Source organism: Salvelinus namaycush, unplaced genomic scaffold (genome assembly GCF_016432855.1).
Source record: "Salvelinus namaycush isolate Seneca unplaced genomic scaffold, SaNama_1.0 Scaffold681, whole genome shotgun sequence".
NCBI classification, from domain to species: domain Eukaryota; kingdom Metazoa; phylum Chordata; class Actinopteri; order Salmoniformes; family Salmonidae; genus Salvelinus; species Salvelinus namaycush.
The window spans coordinates 89952-117470 of NW_024061399.1; the positions used below are offsets into that span (position 1 = coordinate 89952).

Consider the following 27519-nt stretch of genomic DNA (forward strand, 5'->3'; position numbering starts at 1 on the left):
GCAATCGGGGGAGGAGGGCCTTGGTCAGGGAGGTGACCAAGACCCAATGGTCACTCTGACAGAGCTCTAGAGTTCCTCTGTGGAGATGGGAGAACCTTCCAGAAGGACAACCATCTCTGCAGCCCTCCACCAATCAGGCCTTTATGGTAGAGTGGCCAGACGAAAGCCACTACTCAGTAAAAGGCACATGACAGCCCGCTATGAGTTTGCCAAAAGGCACCTAAAGACTCTCAGACCATGAGAAATAACATTTTCTGGTCTGATGAAACCAATATTTAACTCTTTGGCCTGAATGTCTGGAGGAAACCTGGCACCATCCCTACGGTGAAGCAATTTTATTAAACAATACATTTTAGAATAAGGCTGTAATGTAACAAAATGTGGAAAACGTCAAGGGGTCTGAATACTTTCAAAAAGCACTGTATATGCCCCCTTTATTTATCCTACGGTTCTGACTTGGTGTACAGGGAGAATACTGTAAGAACGTCCCATTCTGAATTCTGGCGCTGTACATTTTAAAAGTGGTGAACAAATAGTTATATTGACAACGTCCGTCCTAGCTCACTCATTGTCTTAATTGAAATTACGGATTGCCTCTTATCCGCTCGTCGTTCTCTTATGTCATACTTTGTACATTTCAATTGTCAGTAGAAACCACATTTGTTTAGCAAGTCAGCCATATCAGCTATGTTTTTTTTAAAGGCAGTAAATGAGGCTGAATGAACCGTTTCCGCTGCCAGACAAGGCTCCGCTGATAGCCAGGTGTAGCGGTGGTAAGGATTCACTCCATGGTACTGTTGGGACAGCTTTATGTAGGCCCTAACAGTTTGTGGGCACCGTTTGACACCGTTAAAGTGCAATTCATATATTGTTTCGTGTTGTGTTGTGTAGGGGCTTTGCTGGCATGCATCTAAAACATTTTTTTGAGTTTGCCCCCCAAGATGTAATTGCTAAAATCGCCACTGGTTATTATTTATTTATTTATTTATTTATATAAAAATAAAACATTTCTCAATTAGACCTTGTCAGACCAGTTTCATGTGGACAGGTGTGATAGTTTGACAGTTGTAGCCACTAGCTAGACAGAGCATAGTGGTCATATAAACTATGTAAAAAATAATACAGGACATGTATTTTACAAGGTCGAGTACACATTGCTGGAATGGAGCCAACCGTGTGATTAGCTTCCTTTTAACAAGAAAACGTAGTGAGTTTGAGCAAATAATAATTCCGTCAGTGTTCACATCAACCGCCATGTTTCAGTTGGTTACACCTCGGACGGAAGTGACGAACGATCGTTCAAAATACAACAAGGAAGTGGACATTTATTGAAAAGGACAAATTTGCTATCTTCAGATCGGAAACATTCGGATTATTAAATTACTGTATAATTTTTTTATGTTTATGCGGGTATAGTCATCTTGGACTTGCCAAAAACCCGCTGCTGTTCGTTTCGTGGATCCCGATTCAAACTAGCTAGCAATGAACACGGACGTCGAATTTCACATTAGGCAGAATTATCCGTGGAACAAGCTACCAGCAAATGTCAAACAGGTATGTGATCTAGCTCAGGGTTTCCCATACGTTGTGTTTTTTCCCCTAGCACGACACAGCTGATTCAAATAACCAACTCATCATCAAGCTTTGGTTATTTGTATCAGCTGTGTAGTGTTAGGGCAAAAAAAACTAAACGTTTGGGAACCCCTGATCTAGCTAGCTAAAAAGCTATCCCACAGCTAGCTAGCCAGTTTAACTCTTGTCAGTTAACTTTTCTCCCGTGCGTTCATTAGCAACTGCAACGACAGTGATTTTTGTCATTCACCTGAAAGCATCATCAGAGCACCGCTCCGTTACCCAACTAGCTGGCTGCCTAGCTTGGTGTAGCAGCTAATTCTTAATCACATGATTTTGACAGGTCGTGTAATGTCATGATTATAGCTGAACAGCTATCAGCTAGCGGCCGAAGGAAAATTAGCTGCATTGTGTTATCTATTATCTACCATGTCAAGCAACTAGGGTTACTCAATGTTTTTGATCAGCAAAGAAATTGTTATAATACCGGAATAATCTATTCATAACTATTACATATCGTTAACAAATCCCACCTCATCATAAGCGTTGAGCTACTATGCCAAGATGTCAGAGACATCGTTTTTTTTTTTAGAGCAGCGGTATGAATGAGAACGAATGCATTGTGTTTATTATGCAAGCTCTATAATGCAGTATTCAATCACCTCTACATGACCTTTCTGTAGTCGTTAATACTTACTGAGTTACTGTGTATGTTACTGTACAGAGGGTAGTGCTTATGGTCCAGTACATCACTGATGTACTGGGTAGAGCTCCCTGCCATCCAGGACCTCTATACCAGGCAGTGTCATAGGAAGGTCCTAAAAATGATCAGACTCCAGCCAACCAAGTCAGTCTGTTCTCTCTGCTACCGCACAGCAAGTGGTACTGGAGCTATCCAAGTCTGGGACCAAAAGGCTCCTTAACAGTTTCTACCCCAAAGTCATAAGACTGATGAACAGTTAATTAAACGGTTACCTGGACGTTCTGCTTTTCACCCCCTACCTACATGTACACAGTATTTCAATCAATCACCTAAATAAACCTACATATGCAAATGACCTCAATCAATCAATGACCTCGTACCCCAGAACACTGACTCGGTACCGGTACTCCTTGTATATAGCCTGTATATAGCTTGTATATAGCTTGTATACAGCCTGTATATAGCCTGTATATAGCTTGTATATAGCCTGTATATAGCTTGTATACAGCCTGTATATAGCTTGTATACAGCCTGTATATAGCCTGTATATAGCCTGTATATAGCTTGTATATAGCCTGTATATAGCCTGTATATAGCTTGTATATAGCCTGTATATAGCTTGTATATAGCCTGTATATAGCTTGTATACAGCCTGTATATAGCTTGTATATAGCTTGTATACAGCCTGTATACAGCCTGTATACAGCCTGTATACAGCCTGTATATAGCTTGTATATAGCCTGTATATAGCTTGTATATAGCCTGTATATAGCTTGTATATAGCCTGTATATAGCTTGTATACAGCCTGTATATAGCTTGTATATAGCTTGTATACAGCCTGTATATAGCTTGTATTCAGCCTGTATATAGCCTGTATATAGCTTGTATATAGCTTGTATACAGCCTGTATATAGCCTGTATATAGCTTGTATACAGCCTGTATATAGCTTGTATATAGCTTGTATACAGCCTGTATATAGCTTGTATTCAGCCTGTATATAGCCTGTATATAGCTTGTATATAGCTTGTATACAGCCTGTATATAGCCTGTATATAGCCTGTATATAGCTTGTATATAGCTTGTATATAGCTTGTATATAGCTTGTATACAGCCTGTATATAGCTTGTATATAGCTTGTATACAGCCTGTATATAGCTTGTATTCAGCCTGTATATAGCCTGTATATAGCTTGTATACAGCCTGTATATAGCTTGTATATAGCTTGTATACAGCCTGTATATAGCCTGTATATAGCTTGTATATAACCTGTATATAGCTTGTATACAGCCTGTATATAGCTTGTATATAGCTTGTATACAGCCTGTATATAGCTTGTATTCAGCCTGTATATAGCCTGTATATAGCTTGTATATAGCTTGTATATAGCCTGTATATAGCTTGTATATAGCCTGTATATAGCTTGTATATAGCTTGTATATAGCTTGTATATAGCTTGTATACAGCCTGTATATAGCTTGTATATAGCTTGTATACAGCCTGTATATAGCTTGTATTCAGCCTGTATATAGCCTGTATATAGCTTGTATACAGCCTGTATATAGCCTGTATATAGCTTGTATACAGCTTGTATATAGCCTGTATATAGCTTGTATTCAGCCTGTATATAGCCTGTATACAGCCTGTATATAGCTTGTATATAGCTTGTATATAGCTTGTATATAGCTTGTATACAGCCTGTATATAGCTTGTATATAGCTTGTATACAGCCTGTATATAGCTTGTATTCAGCCTGTATATAGCCTGTATATAGCTTGTATACAGCCTGTATATAGCCTGTATATAGCTTGTATATAGCTTGTATAAAGCTTGTATACAGCCTGTATATAGCTTGTATATAGCTTGTATTCAGCCTGTATATAGCCTGTATACAGCCTGTATATAGCTTGTATATAGCTTGTATACAGCTTGTATATAGCTTGTATACAGCTTGTATATAGCCTGTATATAGCTTGTATATAGCTTGTATATAGCCTGTATATAGCTTGTATACAGCCTCGTTATTGTTATTTTGTGTTACTATTATCTTTTTATCTATTTGTTAATTGTCTTTTTAACTGCATTGTTGGTTATGGGCTCCTAAGTAAGCATTTCACGGTATGGTCTACACTTGTTGTATTCGGGGCATGTGACAAATAAAATAATATTTAATTTGTATATTAATGCATCTAAATGTCCTGTTTTCATTTACAGAGTGTTGGGAACTCGCAGCGTGAATATGAGAAACATGTGCAGTTGTACAGTATCCGCAACCAGCTAAGGTTCCGCAATAACCTAGGTGAGTCACCATGGGAGGAGTCAGCGTGGGAGGAGTCAGCGTGGGAGGAGTCAGCGTGGGAGGAGTCAGCGTGGGAGGAGTCAGCGTGGGAGGAGTCAGCGTGGGAGGAGTCAGCGTGGGAGGGATCAGCGTGGGAGGAGTCAGCGTGGGAGGAGTCAGCGTGGGAGGGGTCAGCGTGGGAGGAGTCAGCGTGGGAGGAGTCAGCGTGGGAGGAGTCAGCGTGGGAGGAGTCAGCGTGGGAGGATTCAGCGTGGGAGGGGTCAGCATGGGAGGAGTGGAATGCATGGAAGTCTCAGGCTTGCCAGAATAACTATGTTGTAGACTACAATATCCACCCCTCATTTCAGGGCAAGCACAGAAAGTGTTCACACCCCTTGACTTTTTCCAGATTTTGTTGTGTTACAAAGTGGGATTAAAATGGATTTCATTTTCATTTTTTTGTAAACGATCTACACAAAATACTAGGGATGCACGATATAACGGTGAACATATCAGAATCGGACGATATTAGCTAAAAATGCCAACATCGGCATCGGCCCGATGTCTAGTTTAACGGCGATGTGCAAAACCGATGTCAAAGCTGACATGCATACCTATATAACGCAGGGACATGACGTAATGACGCCACGTAAGATTTTGCGCTATACGTGCAACACAGCGTTCCTAACCTAGCTCACAATGTCTGCTGTGTGGATCGAGCAGTCAACAAGTCCAGCAGTCATTTGAAAGAGTCAGAACATTTCAGAGAGACAACTCAAAGGTGAAATCCATTAATGCCAAGATAATGGAATTCATTGTCCTTGACAATCAACCGTTCTCTGTGGGTGATGTTGGCTTTCGCTGACTGGTCAAGCACCAGTTAACACTACCAAGTGCGCTATTTTTCAGATGTTGCCCTACCGGAGTTACGCGGTAATAGCGTTACTGCTATTAGCTTCACGACATACATACTATGGAACGCCATTTGGGTCTTTGCGTGTCCAAGAAGATACAGTGTCAAGCTGTACAAAAGAGTCTGCTAACAAGCAAACACCGGCCACGAACGATGTTTACAATACCGCGATGGTAATAAAGCATCATTTGTTTGACCGTAACTTCTGTGGTAACTAGCTTTAGCTTGGTACCTAGCTAGCACCAATACAACCAGCCTGAAAACAATGACCAGTAGAAACTGCAGTCATTTTCATTATTCTTAGCAATGATTTAGGAATCCTTGTGAGTAAGTATTAGCTAGTTGTTCGTCTATTGAAATTGAACTTCAGTTCATGAAAATAAATAGCTAGTCAGCTACTTAACCCTGTTGCCCAAAGCTAACGTTATAAGCAGCCAGCGAGCTTCATCTGGAATTCACACAGGACACTGGATAAGACAGGAGAAGTACTCCAGATATAACCAACTGACCCTAGCCCCCCGACACAAACTACTGCAGCATAAATACTGGACGCTGAGACAGGAGGGGTCAGGAGACACTGTGGCCCCATCCGATGATACCCCCGGACAGGGCCAAACAGGCAGGATATAACCCCACCCACTTTGCCAAAGCACAGCTCCCACACCACTAAAGGGATATCTTCAACCACCAACTTACCATCCTGAGACAAGGCCGAGTATAGCCCACAAAGATCTCCGCCACAGCACAACCCAAGGGTGGGCGCCAACCCAGACAGGAAGACCACGTAAGTGACTCAACCCACTCAAGTGAGGCACCCCTCCTAGGGACGGCATGGAAGAGCACCAGTAAGCCAGTGACTCAGCCCCTGTAATACAGTTAGAGGCAGAGAATCCCAGTGGAGAGAGGGGAACCGGCTAGGCAGAGACAGCAAGGGCGGTTCGTTGCTCCAGTGCTTTTCCGTTCACCTTCACACTCCTGGGCAGACTACACTCAATCTCAATCATAGGACCTACTGAAGAGATGAGTCTTCAATAAAGACTTAAAGGTTGAGCCTGAGTCTGCGTCTCTCACATGGATAGGCAGACCATTCCATAAAAATGGAGATCTATAGGAGAAAGCCCTGCCTCCAGCTGTTTGCTTAGAAATTCCAGGGACTATAAGGAGGCCTGCGTCTTGTGACCGTAGCGTACGTGTAGGTATGTACGGCAGGACCAAATCGGAAAGATAGGTAGGAGCAAGCCCATGTAACGCTTTGTAGGTTAGCAGGAAAACCTTATAATCAGCTCTTGCCCTAATCCTTTTTGTGGCTAGCCTCACATAGATGGGTCCGACCACCATTAATTAAATAAGAACTGTCTTATAAATTAGGGTTATTGTAGATGATGACACCTAGCTATATAGTTAGCTAGCTAACGACAGCTACTGAAACAGATCATGTAATTTTGCTATGTTTTTGGGGATGAACATGGTTTCCATCCATGAGCTAGCTAGCTTTTTTTTATGACCAGCACTGTAGGTGCATGAGACAACTTTACCAGCTTCATAGCATACGTATTGATGAATCGTTGTGACATATAAAAATATGAGTGATTAGTGTAATAACTACGTAAAAAATTGCAGTCATATTCAGGTCCTGATTGGTCAACAAACTTATTTGACATGCAAAGACCCAAACGGCGTTCCATAGAAATCCTGGTTGAGAATGAAACGACTGAACAAATGAACAAACGAAACAGTACAGCAAGTAAGTGGATGAAATAGGTTTTGATTATGTTTTACTGTTAATGGGGACATACGTAGATGCCAACAAAATAACTGGTGTAACCTTTATTTAATTAGGCAAGTCAGTTAAGAACAAATTATTATTTACGTTGACGGCCTAACCCAAACCCAGACGACGCTGGGCCAATTTTGCCCTGCCCTTTGGGACTCCCAAAGGAGTCCAGCCTGGATTCGAACCAGGGACTGTAGTGACGCACCTCTTGCACTGAGATGCAGTGCCTTAAACCGCTGCGTCCATGTGTGTGTGTGTGTGTGTGTGTGTGTGTGTGTGTGTGTGTGTGTGTGTGTTAACTATTTAACTGTACTACAATGCTTAAAAGGCCGCTGAAATGTTTAATATCGGTATCTGTTTTTTTTGTCAAGGAAAATATCGGATATCGGAATCGGCCAAAAATGTAATATTGGTGCATCACTACAAAATACTCTGTCAAAGTGGACATTTGTAAAACATTTATGAAAAATAAAACACCGTAATATCTTGATTAGATAAGTATTCAATCCCCTGAGAAAATACATGTTAGAATCACCTTCGACAGCTAGTACAGCTGTGAGTTTTTCTGGGTAAGTCTCTTAAGAACTGTCCACACCTGGATTGTGCAACATTTGCCAATTTATAATTCTTCAAGCTTGTTGATCATTGCTAGAAAAACATTTTCACGTCTTGCCAGCAGATTTAAGTCAAACCTGTAACTCAGCCACTCAGGAGCATTTACTCTTTTGGTAAGACATTCCAGTGTTATTTGGCTTTGTGTTTTAGGTTATTGTCCTGCTGAAAGGTACATTTGTCTCCCAGTGTCTGTTGGAAAGCAGACTGAACCAGGTTGTCCTCTAGGATTTTGCCTGTGCTTAGCACCATTCCGTTTCTTTTTTTTATCCTCACAAACTCCCTAGTCCTGAACGATTACCATCATACCCAAAACATGATGCAGCCAACACTATGCTTGAAAATATGGAGAGTGGTACTCAGTAATGTTTGGGGACAATCTAATACAACAAATAACACTTTGTATTCAGGACAAACAGTTAATTGCTTAGCCACATGTTTTGCAGTATGACTTTACTTCCTTGTTGCTTCCTTCTATTCACTCTGTCATTTATGTTAGTATTGTGGAGTAATTACAATGTTGTTGATCCATCCTCAGTTTTCTCCTATCACAGCCATTAACCTCTAACTGTTTTAAAGTCACCATCGGCCTCATGGTGAAATCCCTGAGCGGTTTCCTTCCTCTCCAACAACTCAGTTAGGAAGGACACCTGTATCTTTGTAGTGACTGGGTGTATTGATACACCATCCAAAGTGTAATTAATAACTTCACCTTGCTCAAAGGGATATTCAATGTCTGCTTTATTTATTTTTTAATCCATCTACCAATAGGAGCCCTTCTTTGCGAGGCCTTGGAAAACCTCCCTGGTCTTTGTGGTTGAATCTGTGTTTGAAATTCACTGCTCGACTGAGGGACCTTACAATTATCTGTATGTGTGGGGTACAGAGATAAGGTAGTCATTAAAAAATCATGTTGAACACTATTATTGCACACAGTTCATGCAACTTATTATTTAACTTGTTAAGCACATTTTTCCCCTTCTGAACTTATTGAGGCTTGCCATAAAAAAGGGGATGAATATTTATTGACTGAAGGCATTTCAGCTTTTCATTTTCTATTAATTTGTCAAAATAAAAACACAATTCCACTTTGACATTATGGAGTATTGTGTGTAGGCCATTGACAAAAATATATAAATAGATTTTTAAGGTTCCGAACAGTCATTCTGATTCCCATGTAAAATAGCCTTTTGAGTGACTAAAATATCAACCATAATACAATTTTTGGATAGAATTTCTCATAATTTGAGAAAAGTAACATTTTCTCTGATGACTAACTACCAGGAAGTTTGAAAAGACCGGCTTAGTGGGCGGGGAGCTTATATTCATGAGCTCACTTTGACTGACTGCTCCATGCTGGCTGGAGACATAGCTAGCCAGTAACTAGCTAACACCAGACATAAAGACCTAGCTAGCCAGTAACTAGCTAACACCAGACAGATGAAGACCTAGCTAGCCAGTAACTAGCTAACACCAGACATAAAGACCTAGCTAGCCAGTAACTAGCTAACACCAGACAGATGAAGACATAGCTAGCCAGTAACTAGCTAACACCAGACATAAAGACCTAGCTAGCCAGTAACTAGCTAACACCAGACAGATGAAGACATAGCTAGCCAGTAACTAGCTAACACCAGACATAAAGACCTAGCTAGCCAGTAACTAGCTAACACCAGACACAGATGAAGACCTAGCTAGCCAGTAACTAGCTAACACCAGACATAAAGTCCTAGCTAGTGTTGATAATTAGATATGGAGAAGGGCGAGCCGGTCAAGGATCGATTCAGACAAGGTGATAAATTGTATGACAAGCGACAGTTTAATTATGAGTAAAGATATCTGGTACAAACATGCATGGACTCGTTCATTCAGCTCATAGAGAACCTCCAGAAAAAAGCCCAGATAACAGAATCCATAGACATTTTATACAACACAGAAAGTAGGTTGAGTCTGGAAGTTCTGGTTTTCTGGTTGGTCCTGATCAGGTTGTTGTCTTCTCAGATTGGTCCTGATGAGCTGGACGTCATCCTTCTGAGTCTTGCAACAAAAGTTCTTTGTTATCAAATGTTCAGCTAAACAGGAGATTTTGTGTGTGCGTAGTCAGCCCTCCGTCCTTGGGTATGTGTGTGTGTCTGCACCCTTTTCTTATCAGTGTTTATGAATGTTCTGTGTCAGCCATCTGTCTCTGGGTGTGTGAGAAACCCTGCTTAGAAAGAAGTTAGTTATAACAATGTAATAGCAATATGCTTGTGTTATTTTAAATGGTATTTATTACAAATCCCCCTCTTCACGTCTCATAAGAGACGTGACAAAAGCTAGGACAAAAGCTATAAATGGCAAAATTAGAGTAAACTTTATCAGAAGATAAAGTTTTGATTCCCTCTCTTCACGTCTCCTAAGAGACGTGACATAAACATGGGATCAAGCAGGAGTAATATATGCAGAAACTTTCTTGAAGAGAAAGTTTCATATGCCCTCTCTTCACGTCTCACAAGAGACGTGACATAAACTAGGTAAGAGTAAGAAAAGCAAAAGTAAACAACCAGGGAAACTTTCTCAGAGAGAAAGTTTTAATTCCCTCTCTTCACGTCTCAAAAGAGACGTGACAAAAGCTAAGACAAGCAGAGACGGGGAACTTTTTCAGAAGGAAAAAGTTTTGATTCCCTCTCTTCACGTCTCAAAAGAGACGTGACATAAAAAGCTAGATCATGTTAAACCCTCAGGTCCATCCCTCTATACACTCTGTACCAGGTGGGCTCGTCGCCACCCGGGAACTTAAAACCTTCACAACAGGGAGGACAAACATCACTTTTTATTCATTCGACAACATCAACTACAGCGAACCAAGGGTCCCCCCCTGTCAGCCCACTCTCCTGCGGAAGCTTGATTTCGTATCAGCCTCTCCAACTGGAGCATCAAGCAGCGGCATCATACCATAGGCCCTTTCCACATCTGTAACAGACTTCTTCAAACAAGGTATGATACAGGCATTACGGAACATGAGCATATTAAAAACAACAACTTAGGGTCAGAAATCCAGTAATCATCACTGCAGTGCACTTACCAAACCAACCACCCAGCCAAGGGACCAGTCCACTCTCCTCCACACCTGCAAGACCCCCCACCTCCACTGATAACCTTGCCAACCCACTCAGAGCTTTTGAAATGCTCCCATCCGGACTAGTATTGTTACATACACCTGCCTGGTCGGCCAGAATCATGTCCAGTGCTAGTCTATTTTGTCTACTGGTTTGAGAGGTAGCATCCAATTGTTCAGCCATCCCTGTAAGTGCTGTGTGGGTGTATTTAACAAATCATTATTAATTATAGTAGATATAATTGACCCAGGCATTTTGTTTAGCATCAACAATAGCTGGGCCAATGATGGGCATCAGATGCCACAGGCCATCATTCCTGTTTAATGTCTGGAATTCGTGGGGGACCCCTATTGGGACCCCCAACAGGTTGGTGTGGATGTTATCTGTACTCTTGGACCAAGGAGCGTCACGTTTCTGCCGACTCCTGGGTTGGTCCCAAGCCTCTGTCATGTGCAGCTCCCAAAAGTTGGTTAGCTGTAACCTCAATAATAGGCAATGGTGTTTATCAGACTGGCCAAAACACATGTTCCCTGATAATATCCTTTCAAAATGGGGTCAACCGCCTGGCAGGTCCACCATACATCAGCAACACCTCTAGTTAATAGTGACATTGGTGATGCAGGCAGCAATAGGGAACCTCCCATAGTCCATACCTCTACCTGTACCAGTGTTACAGCTGTAATATCCCCCATATGCCTTAACTCCCCACGGTGCCTTCTGGGGAGGGACTTCTGGGAACACAAGACTCAGAGTTTTACACAGGGTTGAATTTGGCTTAAACTTTCCAATATGCACATCCAAACTTCCCCATTACTTAGGGCAACTGGGTGGGCAGCCAGAATAGGTCTGGCATGTCCACATACGACACAGTCCTTTCTATTAAGTGTTTTATAGGCCAACCACATATTCTCCCTTCCCTCATAACCAGAATCAGTCCCCAATTGGTCACTCTCTGAGATGTCTTTTACATTTATTACCTATACCAGATTGTAGAATTCAGGTGATGGTGTGGGACTTGGTCTTGAAGTGGTGGAGGAGGCCGGCTGAACCTGGTCTGTTGGAACTGGTGGTGGTTCTGGCAGTACTGTGATGGTAACATCCCCATCGTATCCTAAACAGACAGCTCAGGACTACAAGCAGTCCTGTAAAGCCCCACCCTCTCCCAGAGAACACATCATCAGCCAGAGACCAAGCAACACTTTCACTTCTATGAACAAACACAGGGATGGAATGACGGGAAAAGGAATTCTTCATTAAGGAGTTGATCCCCGAGCTCTATTAGCAACGGTTCGTCTCCTTAACTCTGTGATCATTCGGCAGTGTCAGTGTGTCTCACCCTCCAAGTGCGATATGCCCCCAGGTCGGGTGAATCACCTTCTCCTTTAATTCACCTGTAATGCATAAAATCTTGGACATACAGGTTTGGTTAATAAACAGTTTGTCATTTGTTCTATCTGATTATATATTTAACTTCTATGCCTATTTATTAGCTAGAATTTTTTAAAATTAGTTTATTATCCAATAGGCCCCATCCTATCCTAGACCACAATGTACCCCTCCCCCGTTTGATACCTGGCTCTGCCCAGGTATCAACCTTACCTATTCTAAATAATGACTTAGTAAAATATTCTTATGTTCTACATTATTATGTAAGACCGCCCCTTTCATTTTCCACATGTCCAATTCTCCCTTTTGTCTCCATTCAGTAACTGTTATCTACCCATTCTGTTATCTCTGTCCTGGCGCCCCTTCCAAAACTCCCTTCTCTGCTCTCAAACCTTCAAGGTCTCAGCAGTGCGGGGAGGGCCACTCTGTCTGCCCTTTCCCTTATCTGTCTGTAGCTTGGTCCCAAACATTAACTAAGTGTCTCACTGTTTTGACTTGATCTAAAATCATGGATTTAAAATTAACAACATGTCTTATAGTGTCAATCTCTAAAGTCCTTACATAACCTTAATAAACCTATCTCTATCTTCTTATGGCCAAAACAAATGCTAACCATATAAATTCCTTTCTTTACTAATAAGCTCTCTATCACTTTTATTTCCATGCCCTATAGGCTTAAAATATCTCCTGTTCAAACCAATTCAATAACAGCCCATTCAAAACCGTCATAGCCAATGTTTAAAAACAGAATCCTGACTCCTCTATGGTTAAAACTACAATTATGGTCAAGAGTTATAAACTCTATTATATCAATTTACCTCAAAACTAGTATTCCCAAATGACCACAATTTCATTATCCTCACTACATTTCCCCTGTGGGTGATCAATCCACACGAAAATGCAATGAAGACAGGTCAAGAGGTTACATCACCTCCTTACATTCGTGTTTCATACTATATCTAGATTTACTAAAAGAACCCTTTATCTTAACAAAGTCCCTTGTCTAAATAAAACTCAAAGTAAAACACCTAATATTATCTTGTCTCTCGGAACACGGAAAACCCCTTAACCCAAAACGTTTACCACAAAAACAAAACCTAATAATTATGATAATACCCTTAAATCATTCGTTTTAAATTTCCCCGATGTTTCATGTACTAACCATACAACTGTGATAAACGTACACTGTCCCTTTAAAAACTCTCATGCCAGCCATACCAGGTTGCGAGTCGTTCTTTGTTCCCCATAATGAAAACAGATCACGTTTAGAATACGTTTACTTATTGTTCGAATTCTCTGGTGTTACCTAAACCAAAAACCAATAACTTTCAGCAACTTTTGAAAAGTATCTCAAAGCTATAATGTACACATTTTCCCTCTAAATGACACAACCAATTTTCTCTAGCATAATTTAATACGGCCACACCCGGTGGGGAAAGTACAAATTTTATCCCGTTCCTTTTATAATACTCAATGCTAAATTCAAAGTTGTGGTTAAATATATGGATTTGCCAATCATTATCAAATGTTAAATATACAGGTTTAGTACTTTTATACATATATTATTTGATTTATACGGCGTTGTGGAATGCGCAACCAACAGATTATATCAGCACATTAAAACACATCATTTAGACATTCATTCAATATAGTCAATATTTATCACTTAAAATACCTCACATTAATCAGTATACTTTCAACACTTACACATTAGGCTAGAGATCTCTCAAACACTCTGAACCTATTCCTTACCGATCTCAGTCGGACCGGTCTCAGCCGGGCTTAGAATAGTTACCACTTTATCATTTACCACTGTTCACTTTAACTACATCCTTCACCGAACGAATATTCAGGCTTTTGGATGAGGCTTATACACTTTAAGACTATCGGAATCCTATTTTTAACTAGCAATGTTCATCATTAAACAACATCCATTAATCAGTTGACATTTACACATCCGACCCTATTGGTACATGGAGCGTTTGTCATTAAACAATACACATTAATACTTGTGTTTCTAACACTGGCGTATCTAACACCACGGCGTATCTAACACCACATACTTGTGTCTCTAACACTGGCGTATCTAACACCACGGCGTATCTAACACCACATACTTGTGTCTCTAACACTGGCGTATCTAACACCACATACTTGTGTCTCTAACACTGGCGTATCTAACACCACATACTTGTGTCTCTAACACTGGCGTATCTAACACCACATACTTGTGTCTCTAACACTGGCGTATCTAACACCACATACTTGTGTCTCTAACACTGGCGTATCTAACACCACATACTTGTGTCTCTAACACTGGCGTATCTAACACCACATACTTGTGTCTCTAACACTGGCGTATCTAACACCACATACTTGTGTCTCTAACACTGGCGTATCTAACACCACATACTTGTGTCTCTAACACTGGCGTATCTAACACCACATACTTGTGTCTCTAACACTGGCGTATCTAACACCACATACTTGTGTCTCTAACACTGGCGTATCTAACACCACGGCGTATCTAACACCACATATCCCCACCGAACTTATTCGGACCGGTCTCTGCCGGACTTAGGATTCTAAACACAATTTTGTCCCCTTACCGGACTCAGCCGGACCGGTCTCTGCCGGACTATCGGAGCAAAATTATGGCCACATATATTTACTTCACTGTCATTCATATGTCATCTATGCACATAAATTTAAACAAGAATTCTTACCCATACTCGGTACTGCTGATCGAAATTTGGATATACTATACGACAATATGCAAAGTTTGATTTAACAGGTCTTGCTTACCTTATTTATGGTCGACCAGGAGATCAGTTTCTCGAGCTGAGCAGAACTGCTGTCCTCCCCCCCAAAAGATTTCACCTGTCCTCCGTGAATCGTCCTTTCACCAACTCGCCCCCTCACATCCATATCAACCACTCTGGACCGGGTATCTAGAGAACCATCCTCTGCTACCAATCTGTTGATAATTAGATATGGAGAAGGGCGAGCCGGTCAAGGATCGATTCAGACAAGGTGATAAATTGTATGACAAGCGACAGTTTAATTATGAGTAAAGATATCTGGTACAAACATGCATGGACTCGTTCATTCAGCTCATAGAGAACCTCCAGAAAAAAGCCCAGATAACAGAATCCATAGACATTTTATACAACACAGAAAGTAGGTTGAGTCTGGAAGTTCTGGTTTTCTGGTTGGTCCTGATCAGGTTGTTGTCTTCTCAGATTGGTCCTGATGAGCTGGACGTCATCCTTCTGAGTCTTGCAACAAAAGTTCTTTGTTATCAAATGTTCAGCTAAACAGGAGATTTTGTGTGTGCGTAGTCAGCCCTCCGTCCTTGGGTATGTGTGTGTGTCTGCACCCTTTTCTTATCAGTGTTTATGAATGTTCTGTGTCAGCCATCTGTCTCTGGGTGTGTGAGAAACCCTGCTTAGAAAGAAGTTAGTTATAACAATGTAATAGCAATATGCTTGTGTTATTTTAAATGGTATTTATTACACTAGCCAGTAACTAGCTAACACCAGAAATAAAGACCTAGCTAGCCAGTAACTAGCTAACACCAGACACAGATGAAGACCTAGCTAGCCAGTAGCTAGCTAACACCAGACATAAAGACCTAGCTAGCCAGTAACTAACTAACACCAGACATAAAGACCTAGCTAGCCAGTAACTAGCTAACACCAGACACAGATGAAGACCTAGCTAGCCAGTAACTAGCTAACACCAGACATAAAGACCTAGCTAGCCAGTAACTAGCTAACACCAGACACAGATGAAGACCTAGCAAGCCAGTAACTAGCTAACACCAGACACAGATGAAGACCTAGCTAGCCAGTAACTAGCTAACACCAGACAGATGAAGACCTAGCTAGCCAGTAACTAGCTAACACCAGACACAGATGAAGACCTAGCTAGCCAGTAACTAGCTAACACCAGACACAGATGAAGACCTAGCTAGCCAGTAACTAGCTAACACCAGACACAGATGAAGACCTAGCTAGCCAGTAACTAGCTAACACCAGACACAGATGAAGACCTAGCTAGCCAGTAACTAGCTAATACCAGACATAAAGACCTAGCTAGCCAGTAACTAGCTAACACCAGACACAGATGAAGACCTAGCTAGCCAGTAACTAGCTAACACCAGACACAGATGAAGACCTAGCTAGCCAGTAACTAGCTAACACCAGACAGATGAAGACCTAGCTAGCCAGTAACTAGCTAACACCAGACAGATGAAGACCTAGCTAGCCAGTAACTAGCTAACACCAGACACAGATGAAGACCTAGCTAGCCAGTAACTAGCTAACACCAGACACAGATGAAGACCTAGCTAGCCAGTAACTAGCTAACACCAGACACAGATGAAGACCTAGCTAGCCAGTAACTAGCTAACACCAGACACAGATGAAGACCTAGCTAGCCAGTAACTAGCTAACACCAGACAGATGAAGACCTAGCTAGCCAGTAACTAGCTAACACCAGACACAGATGAAGACCTAGCTAGCCAGTAACTAGCTAACACCAGACACAGATGAAGACCTAGCTAGCCAGTAACTAGCTAACACCAGACAGATGAAGACCTAGCTAGCCAGTAACTAGCTAACACCAGACAGATGAAGACCTAGCTAGCCAGTAACTAGCTAACACCAGACACAGATGAAGACCTAGCTAGCCAGTAACTAGCTAACACCAGACAGATGAAGAATAGGCTAGCCAGTAACTAGCTAACACCAGACACAGATGAAGACCTAGCTAGCCAGTAACTAGCTAACACCAGTAACAGATGAAAGGGAAGACCTATAGAATTACTTGCCATAGGGCGGCAAGTAGCCTAGTGGTTAGAGCGTTGGAGTAGTATCTAAAAGGTTGCAAGTTCGAATCCCCGAGCTGACAAGGTACAAATCTGTCGTTCTGCTCCTGAACAAGGCAATTAACCCACTGTTCCTAAGCCGCCATTGAAAATAAGAATATGTTCTTAACGGACTTGCCATAAAATAAAAAAATTGAGGAATAGTGTAAACTTGTCATTATATTATATATGAAAAACTTTCATGTGGTTTCATTCAAATATCATAACATTTCATGACCATTGTGGAAAAAGTCAATGTGTGAATACTTTCTGAAGGCCAATTATAACCAATCATTTTATTGCTCAGTCCTTACAGCACATTAATATGGGGCCCTATGTATCTGAAAGTGTCTACTATTGTCATTGTTCTTTAAGTTGTCAGTAGGCCTAATGGACCACCTTTCTTTCCCTATCTAATCACAGTGTCTGTCTTCATACCCCTGTCCCTATCTGATCACAGTGTCTGTCTTCATACCCCTGTCCCTATCTGATCAGTGTCTGTCTTCATACCCCTGTCCCTATCTGATCACAGTGTCTGTCTTCATACCCCTTTCCCTATCTGATCACAGTGTCTGTCTTCATACCCCTGTCCCTATCTGATCACAGTGTCTGTCTTCATACCCCTTTCCCTATCTGATCACAGTGTCTGTCTTCATACCCCTGTCCCTATCTGATCAGTGTCTGTCTTCATACCCCTGTCCCTATCTGATCACAGTGTCTGTCTTCATACCCCTTTCCCTATCTGATCACAGTGTCTGTCTTCATACCCCTGTCCCTATCTGAACACAGTGTCTGTCTTCATACCCCTGTCCCTATCTGATCACAGTGTCTGTCTTCATACCCCTGTCCCTATCTGATCACAGTGTCTGTCTTCATACCCCTGTCCCTATCTGATCACAGTGTCTGTCTTCATACCCCTGTCCCTATCTGATCACAGTGTCTGTCTTCATACCCCTGTCCCTATCTGATCACAGTGTCTGTCTTCATACCCCTGTCCCTATCTGATCACAGTGTCTGTCTTCATACCCCTGTCCCTATCTGATCACAGTGTCTGTCTTCATACCCCTGTCCCTATCTGATCACAGTGTCTGTCTTCATACCCCTGTCCCTATCTGATCACAGTGTCTGTCTTCATACCCCTGTCCCTATCTGATCACAGTGTCTGTCTTCATACCCCTGTCCCTATCTGATCACAGTGTCTGTCTTCATACCCCTGTCCCTATCTGATCACAGTGTCTGCCTTCATACCCCTGTCCCTATCTGATCACAGTGTCTGTCTTCATACCCCTGTCCCTATCTGATCACAGTGTCTGTCTTCATACCCCTGTCCCTATCTGATCACAGTGTCTGTCTTCATACCCCTGTCCCTATCTAATCACAGTGTCTGTCTTCATACCCCTGTCCCTATCTAATCACAGTGTCTGTCTTCATACCCCTGTCCCTATCTGATCACAGTGTCTGTCTTCATACCCCTGTCCCTATCTGATCACAGTGTCTGTCTTCATACCCCTGTCCCTATCTGATCACAGTGTCTGCCTTCATACCCCTGTCCCTATCTGATCACAGTGTCTGTCTTCATACCCCTGTCCCTATCTGATCACAGTGTCTGCCTTCATACCCCTGTCCCTATCTGATCACAGTGTCTGTCTTCATACCCCTGTCCCTATCTGATCACAGTGTCTGTCTTCATACCCCTGTCCCTATCTGAACACAGTGTCTGTCTTCATACCCCTGTCCCTATCTGATCACAGTGTCTGTCTTCATACCCCTGTCCCTATCTGATCACAGTGTCTGTCTTCATACCCCTGTCCCTATCTGATCACAGTGTCTGTCTTCATACCCCTGTCCCTATCTGATCACAGTGTCTGTCTTCATACCCCTGTCCCTATCTGATCACAGTGTCTGTCTTCATACCCCTGTCCCTATCTGAACACAGTGTCTGTCTTCATACCCCTGTCCCTATCTGATCACAGTGTCTGTCTTCATACCCCTGTCCCTATCTGATCACAGTGTCTGTCTTCATACCCCTGTCCCTATCTGATCACAGTGTCTGTCTTCATACCCCTGTCCCTATCTGATCACAGTGTCTGTCTTCATACCCCTGTCCCTATCTGATCACAGTGTCTGTCTTCATACCCCTGTCCCTATCTGATCACAGTGTCTGTCTTCATACCCCTGTCCCTATCTGATCACAGTGTCTGTCTTCATACCCCTGTCCCTATCTGAACACAGTGTCTGTCTTCATACCCCTGTCCCTATCTGATCACAGTGTCTGTCTTCATACCCCTGTCCCTATCTGATCACAGTGTCTGTCTTCATACCCCTGTCCCTATCTGATCACAGTGTCTGTCTTCATACCCCTGTCCCTATCTAATCACAGTGTCTGCCTTCATACCCCTGTCCCTATCTGATCAGTGTCTGTCTTCATACCCCTGTCCCTATCTGATCACAGTGTCTGTCTTCATACCCCTGTCCCTATCTGATCACAGTGTCTGTCTTCATACCCCTGTCCCTATCTGATCACAGTGTCTGTCTTCATACCCCTGTCCCTATCTGATCACAGTGTCTGTCTTCATACCCCTGTCTGATCTGTCTGTCCTAACCTGTATCTGATCTGACTGTCTCTGTTCTTATCAGTCCCTGTCTGATCTGACTGGCTCTGTCCTTATCAGTCCCTGTCTGATCTGACTGTCTCTGTTCTTATCAGTCCCTGTCTGATCTGACTGTCTCTGTTCTTATCAGTCCCTGTCTGATCTGACTGGCTCTGTCCTTATCAGTCCCTGTCTGATCTAACTGTCTCTGTTCTTATCAGTCCCTGTCTGATCTGAGTGTGGCTGTCCTACCCTGTCCCTGTCTGATCTGACTGTCTGTCCTCTCCCCCCTGTCTGTCCAGTGAGACACGTGAGGAAGGATGAGAGGAAGTACTACGAGGAGCTGCTGAAGTACAGCCGAGATCACCTGATGCTCTACCCCTACCACCTGTCAGACATCATGGTCAAAGGCCTCCGCATCACCCCCTTCTCCTACTACATCAGCATCATGGAGGTACAGTAATAATATATACTATTACTATATATAATATATCAACTGTAGTCACCCCTTCTCCTACTACATCAGCATCATGGAGGTACAGTAATACTATATATAATATATCAACTGTAGTCACCCCTTCTACTACATCAGCATCATGGAGGTACAGTAATACTATATACTATTATTATATATAATATATCAACTGTAGTCACCCCTTCTCCTACTATATCAGCATCATGGAGGTACAGTAATACTATATACTATTACTATATATAATATATCAACTGTAGTCACCCCTTCTCCTACTATATCAGCATCATGGAGGTACAGTAATACTATATACTATTACTATATATAATATATCAACTGTAGTCACCTCTTCTCCTACTACATCAGCATCATGGAGGTACAGTAATACTATATACTATATATAATATATCAACTGTAGTCACCCCTTCTCCTACTATATCAGCATCATGGAGGTACAGATATTATATATAGTAATAGTATATATTATTAATCAACTGTAGTCACCCCTTCTCCTACTACATCAGCATCATGGAGGTACAGTAATACTATAATATATACTATTACTATACACTGAGTTTACAAAACATTAAGCACACCTGCTCTTTTCATGACGTAGAATGACCAGGTGAATCCTATGATCCCTTATTGATGTCACTTGTTAAATTCACTTCAATCAGTGTAGATGAAGGGGGGGAGACAGGTTAAAGAAGGATTTCTAAGTCTTGAGACCATTGAGACATGGATTGTGTATGTGTGCCATTCAGACGGTGAATGGGCAAGACGAAAGATTGAAGTGCCTTTGAATGGGGTATGATGGTAGGTGCCAGGTGTACCAGTTTGTGTCAAGAACTGCAACGCTGCTCAACAGTTTCCTGTGTGTATCAAGATTATTCCAACACCCAAAGGACATCCAGTCAACTTGACACAACTGTGGGAAGCATTGGAGTCAACATGAGCCAGCATCCCTGTAGAGTCCATGCCCTGACGAATTGAGGCTGTTCTGAGGTCAAAAGGGGGTTCAACTTAATATTAGGAAGGTGTTGTTAATGTTTAGTATACTCAGTGTATATAACATATCAACTGTAGTAGGCTGCGTCCCAAATGACACCCTATTCCATGTACGTCCATAGGGCTCTGGTCTATAAGGTCCATGTACGTCCGTAGGGCTCTGGTCTATAAGGTCCATGTACGTCCATAGGGCTCTGGTCTATAAGATCCATAGGGCTCTGGTCTATACGGTCCATAGGGCTCTGGTCTATAAGGTCCATGTACGTCCATAGGGCTCTGGTCTATAAGGTCCATGTACGTCCATAGGGCTCTGGTCTATAAGATCCATAGGGCTCTGGTCTATACGGTCCGTAGGGCTCTGGTCTATAAGGTCCATGTACGTCCATAGGGCTCTGGTCTATAAGGTCCATGTACGTCCATAGGGCTCTGGTCTATAAGGTCCATGTAGGGCTCTGGTCTACAAGGTCCATGTACGTCCATAGGGCTCTGGTCTATAAGGTCCATGTAGGGCTCTGGTCTACAAGGTCCATGTACGTCCATAGGGCTCTGGTCTATAAGGTCCATGTAGGGCTCTGGTCTACAAGGTCCATGTACGTCCATAGGGCTCTGGTCTATAAGGTCCATGTAGGGCTCTGGTCTATAAGGTCCATGTACGTCCATAGGGCTCTGGTCTATAAGGTCCATGTACGTCCATAGGGCTCTGGTCTATAAGGTCCGTAGGGCTCTGGTCTATAAGGTCCATGTACGTCCATAGGGCTCTGGTCTATAAGGTCCATGTACGTCCATAGGGCTCTGGTCTATAAGGTCCATGTACGTCCATAGGGCTCTGGTCTATAAGGTCCATGTACGTCCATAGGGCTCTGGTCTATAAGGTCCATGTACGTCCATAGGGCTCTGGTCTATACGGTCCATAGGGCTCTGGTCTATAAGGTCCATGTACGTCCGTAGGGCTCTGGTCTATAAGGTCCATGTACGTCCATAGGGCTCTGGTCTATACGGTCCATAGGGCTCTGGTCTATACGGTCCATAGGGCTCTGGTCTATAAGGTCCATGTACGTCCATAGGGCTCTGGTCTATAAGGTCCATGTACGTCCATAGGGCTCTGGTCTATAAGGTCCATGTACGTCCATAGGGCTCTGGTCTATAAGGTCCATGTACGTCCATAGGGCTCTGGTCTATACGGTCCATAGGGCTCTGGTCTATAAGGTCCATGTACGTCCGTAGGGCTCTGGTCTATAAGGTCCATGTACGTCCATAGGGCTCTGGTCTATACGGTCCATAGGGCTCTGGTCTATAAGGTCCATGTACGTCCATAGGGCTCTGGTCTATAAGGTCCATAGGGCTCTGGTCTATAATGTCCATGTACGTCCATAGGGCTCTGGTCTATAAGGTCCATGTACGTCCATAGGGCTCTGGTCTATAAGGTCCATGTACGTCCATAGGGCTCTGGTCTATAAGGTCCATGTACGTCCATAGGGCTCTGGTCTATAAGGTCCATGTACGTCCATAGGGCTCTGGTCTATAAGGTCCATGTACGTCCATAGGGCTCTGGTCTATAAGGTCCATGTACGTCCATAGGGCTCTGGTCTATAAGGTCCATGTACGTCCATAGGGCTCTGGTCTATAAGGTCCGTAGGGCTCAGGTCTATAAGGTCCATGTACATCCATAGGGCTCTGGTCTATAAGGTCCATGTACGTCCATAGGGCTCTGGTCTATACGGTCCATAGGGCTCTGGTCTATAAGGTCCATGTACGTCCATAGGGCTCTGGTCTATAAGGTCCATAGGGCTCTGGTCTATAATGTCCATGTACGTCCATAGGGCTCTGGTCTATAAGGTCCATGTACGTCCATAGGGCTCTGGTCTATAAGGTCCATGTACGTCCATAGGGCTCTGGTCTATAAGGTCCATGTACGTCCATAGGGCTCTGGTCTATAAGGTCCATGTACGTCCATAGGGCTCTGGTCTATAAGGTCCATGTACGTCCATAGGGCTCTGGTCTATAAGGTCCATGTACGTCCATAGGGCTCTGGTCTATAAGGTCCATGTACGTCCATAGGGCTCTGGTCTATAAGGTCCATGTACGTCCATAGGGCTCTGGTCTATAAGGTCCGTAGGGCTCAGGTCTATAAGGTCCATGTACATCCATAGGGCTCTGGTCTATAAGGTCCATGTACGTCCATAGGGCTCCGGTCAGTAGTAGTGTACTATAATTTAATAGGGTACCGTTTAGGACAGAACCGTAGTCTCAAATCAATCCATTCAAGCGCTTCTGTGTATACTGTGCATACTGTGCATACTGTGTATACTGTGCATACTGTGCATACTGTGTATACTGTGCATACTGTGTATACTGTGTATACTGTGCATACTGTGCATACTGTGTATACTGTGCATACTGTGCATACTGTGTATACTGTGCATACTGTGCATACTGTGCATACTGTGTATACTGTGTATACTGTGTATACTGTGCATACTGTGCATACTGTGCATACTGTGTATACTGTGCATACTGTGCATACTGTGCATACTGTGTATACTGTGTATACTGTGCATACTGTGCATACTGTGCATACTGTGCATACTGTGCATACTGTGCATACTGTGTATACTGTGCATACTGTGTATACTGTGTATACTGTGCATACTGTGCATACTGTGCATACTGTGTATACTGTGCATACTGTGTATACTGTGCATACTGTGTATACTGTGTATACTGTGCATACTGTGTATACTGTGCATACTGTGCATACTGTGTATACTGTGTATACTGTGCATACTGTGTATACTGTGCATACTGTGCATTTAGTCCATACTGATACCAGTCTTTACACTAGAATGAGTAGAACGGGGGTGTCCTCGTTCAAGCCAATGATGACATTATGGAGAGACCAATAGGAGCAAAGCGGGAAGTAAAAGCAGGAAGTGTACCCATCAATCTGTGCTGTGATTTGTTGAATCAACTGAACTGACATTACATAAAATACATTCCATTACATGAACCACATCAGTTAACATCATTTGAATTAACTTTCTACATTACCATGGAAATGATTTAATTACAGTACCAGGAAGCGATTGGTAGTGTACTCATGAGTTCACCAGTCAGATTGCCAGGAATAGAGGTTCCAAACCTATTCTATTCATTGTATTTCTATGTTAATATATCTACGCTGTTAAACCAATTGACCACAAGGGGTCATATTCAGTTGGGAAAACGGTACAGAGCCGTGCAGATGGAAATGTCATTTATAGAGCTCAAAATGACTCCCTGTTATTGAGGATAGAGGATCATATCTGTTCTACGTCATATTTTCTACCTTAACCCTTCTGCTAGAATTTCCGCGGTAAAGGTGGCAGAGCTAAATCGGTCTTCTCGCGGAGTGTCCGAACGGTTTGGCCTCTCGGTGGAAAGATGAGACTCTTGTTTTGCTCTTGGATGCCCACATGCCCCACAAGACTCATCTGAAGGTCCTCCGTACCAGTTTAACCAATTTATGGAAGTGTATGTGGAGAAAGTTTAGTGCCTAAAACAAGGGGTCAAACTTTTCCAGACACTACAGAATAAACTTCCTTTAGATTTAAATATCTGTTGTTCCATGTAGTGAATCTGTTATTCAATGTGTTTCTATTGGCTAATAGCAGTAAGGACTGTCTGTTATTCAATGTGTTTCTATTGGCTAATAGCAGTAAGGACTATCTGTTATTCAATGTGTTTCTATTGGCTAATAGCAGTAAGGACTGTCTGTTATTCAATGTGTTTCTATTGGCTAATAGCAGTAAGGACTATCTGTTATTCAAAGTGTTTCTATTGGCTAATAGCAGTAAGGACTATCTGTTATTCAATGTGTTTCTATTGGCTAATAGCAGTAAGGACTATCTGTTATTCAATGTGTTTCTATTGGCTAATAGCAGTAAGGACTGTCTGTTATTCAATGTGTTTCTATTGGCTAATAGCAGTAAGGACTATCTGTTATTCAATGTGTTTCTATTGGCTAATAGCAGTAAGGACTATCTGTTATTCAAAGTGTTTCTATTGGCTAATAGCAGTATGGCCAAATTCAATGTTTCATAAAAGACATTTTAAAATATATTTTTTGATACCTTAACCGGTCTTATAATTCAAAATCAAAGAGATAAATGTTCCTTGGTATGACCGTCTTAAAACAATTCCATATGTTAGATTAGTAGAACCCCCCCCCCTTCCCCCGGCTTAGACTCTAGAGGGTTAAAAGACCCCAGCTGTTTAATTGCTGGCTCGTAGTGTTCCTGTTCTGCTGGGAAGGCTCCGTTATTCTTTGTGTGTTATTCCTGGAGTTTCACACCGTTTACCTTGACTCAAACAAGACTGTGGTCGACTTCTAAACCCCTGAGTTGCCCTAACATGTGACTTTGTCCTGTGCAACAGTCCAATAGCGTCAGTATTAAAGAACCATGCTGCATCCCCATGGCTCCCTTCTGATGGGTTTGGATTAATGAACTTTAAATCCTTATTAATGATTCGTTTCAATAGAGAAATGAGAGGTGCCGTAACCATTTTAACCTGTGGTGTTAACAGTCCCTCGGCTGTCTATAGGAGGAAGGTACGTGGTGGGGGAAATTGAGCTTGGAATGTACTGAGTGATGGGAATGCGATCACGTGGCAGGCATTGATAAGGGGAGAGAGCCATGGATTAGTGATGGAGGGGGGTTGAGGTCAGGGCAGGCATTGATAAGGGGAGAGAGCCATGGATTAGTGATGGAGGGGGGTTGAGGTCAGGGCAGGCATTGATAAGGGGAGAGAGCCATGGATTAGTGATGGAGGGGGGTTGAGGTCAGGGCAGGCATTGATAAGGGGAGAGAGCCATGGATTAGTGATGGAGGGGGGTTGAGGTCAGGGCAGGCATTGATAAGGGGAGAGAGCCATGGATTAGTGATAGAGGGGGGTTGAGGTCAGGGCAGGCATTGATAAGGGGAGAGAGCCATGGATTAGTGATGGAGGGGGGTTGAGGTCAGGGCAGGCATTGATAAGGGGAGAGAGCCATGGATTAGTGATGGAGGGGGGTTGAGGTCAGGGCAGGCATTGATAAGGGGAGAGAGCCATGGATTAGTGATGGAGGGGGGTTGAGGTCAGGGCAGGCATTGATAAGGGGAGAGAGCCATGGATTAGTGATGGAGGGGGGTTGAGGTCAGGGCAGGCATTGATAAGGGGAGAGAGCCATGGATTAGTGATGGAGGGGGGTTGAGGTCAGGGCAGGCATTGATAAGGGGAGAGAGCCATGGATTAGTGATGGAGGGGGGTTGAGGTCAGGGCAGGCATTGATAAGGGGAGAGAGCCATGGATTAGTGATGGAGGGGGGTTGAGGTCAGGGCAGGCATTGATAAGGGGAGAGAGCCATGGATTAGTGATGGAGGGGGGTTGAGGTCAGGGCAGGCATTGATAAGGGGAGAGAGCCATGGATTAGTGATGGAGGGGGGTTGAGGTCAGGGCAGGTCACGTTAAGGAAGACATTTAAAGTTTATGGCCCGTATCACTTAGTGTCCAGCCTAGCAGTAAAGACACAATGTTTGTACAGATGTGTAGGAGGAGGCTCAGCCTAGGAGGAAGGGTTACATATCAGTGCTTGTGTGAAAAGGTTTTTCTCTTATGCAACTGTATTGATCCTCTGGGCAGAATAAACTTGGTTTGAACCTTTCATAGTGTCCGGCGAGTTTTTACTCTGAACGTTAGAACCTAACACTTCACAGTACGATGGGAGATTGCCCCAGTCAGTGTGGGGTGGACCTCAACTGTTATCCAGCACATCCTACATACTGCTACTCTTTCTCATTGCCTTGAAGAATTTCATTGGATTTCAATGAAAAAAAAAATGCAGAGATGAAATATAATGAACAACTGGGATCTAGTGGCCAAACTATTGCTTAGCTGATTGTGATATCGTTAATGGTGAAAAACATTAAAACCTATTTTATTTTCTACGTTCTGAGGCAGCATTTCACTGCACGTTCTGAGGCAACGTCTTCATACTAGCCATGTAAATGACATTACTGAAGGACGTGTCACTCTGATAATCCATTTGATGTGTTTTTAATATGATAAATTAATTACTGCACTAAATAGGGAATAGTGTGCCATAGGACCGTTGGCTAAAGTAGTGCACTAAATTGGGAATAGGGCCCTGGTCAAAAGTAGTGCACTACATAAGGAATAGGGTGCCATAGGACCGTTGGCCAAAGTAGTGCACTAAATTGGGAATAG

General features: G+C 42.8%; 1 protein-coding gene across 2 annotated transcripts in view; it reads left to right on the plus strand.

Annotated features, from left to right (window-relative positions):
- Window positions 1-1323: 1323 nt before the first annotated feature.
- Window positions 1324-27519, plus strand: part of LOC120042427 (protein FAM91A1-like) — a 42016-nt gene continuing 15820 nt past the window's right edge. For both annotated transcript variants that reach the window (XR_005476101.1, XM_038987265.1), the window contains exons 1-3: window positions 1324-1554; window positions 4489-4573; window positions 20099-20250. Coding sequence is in view for 1 of the 2 variants with exons in the window: in XM_038987265.1 (XP_038843193.1) it covers window positions 1483-1554; window positions 4489-4573; window positions 20099-20250 (309 nt within the window). In the remaining variant the exon portion in view is untranslated. The remainder of the gene's footprint in view (window positions 1555-4488; window positions 4574-20098; window positions 20251-27519) is intronic.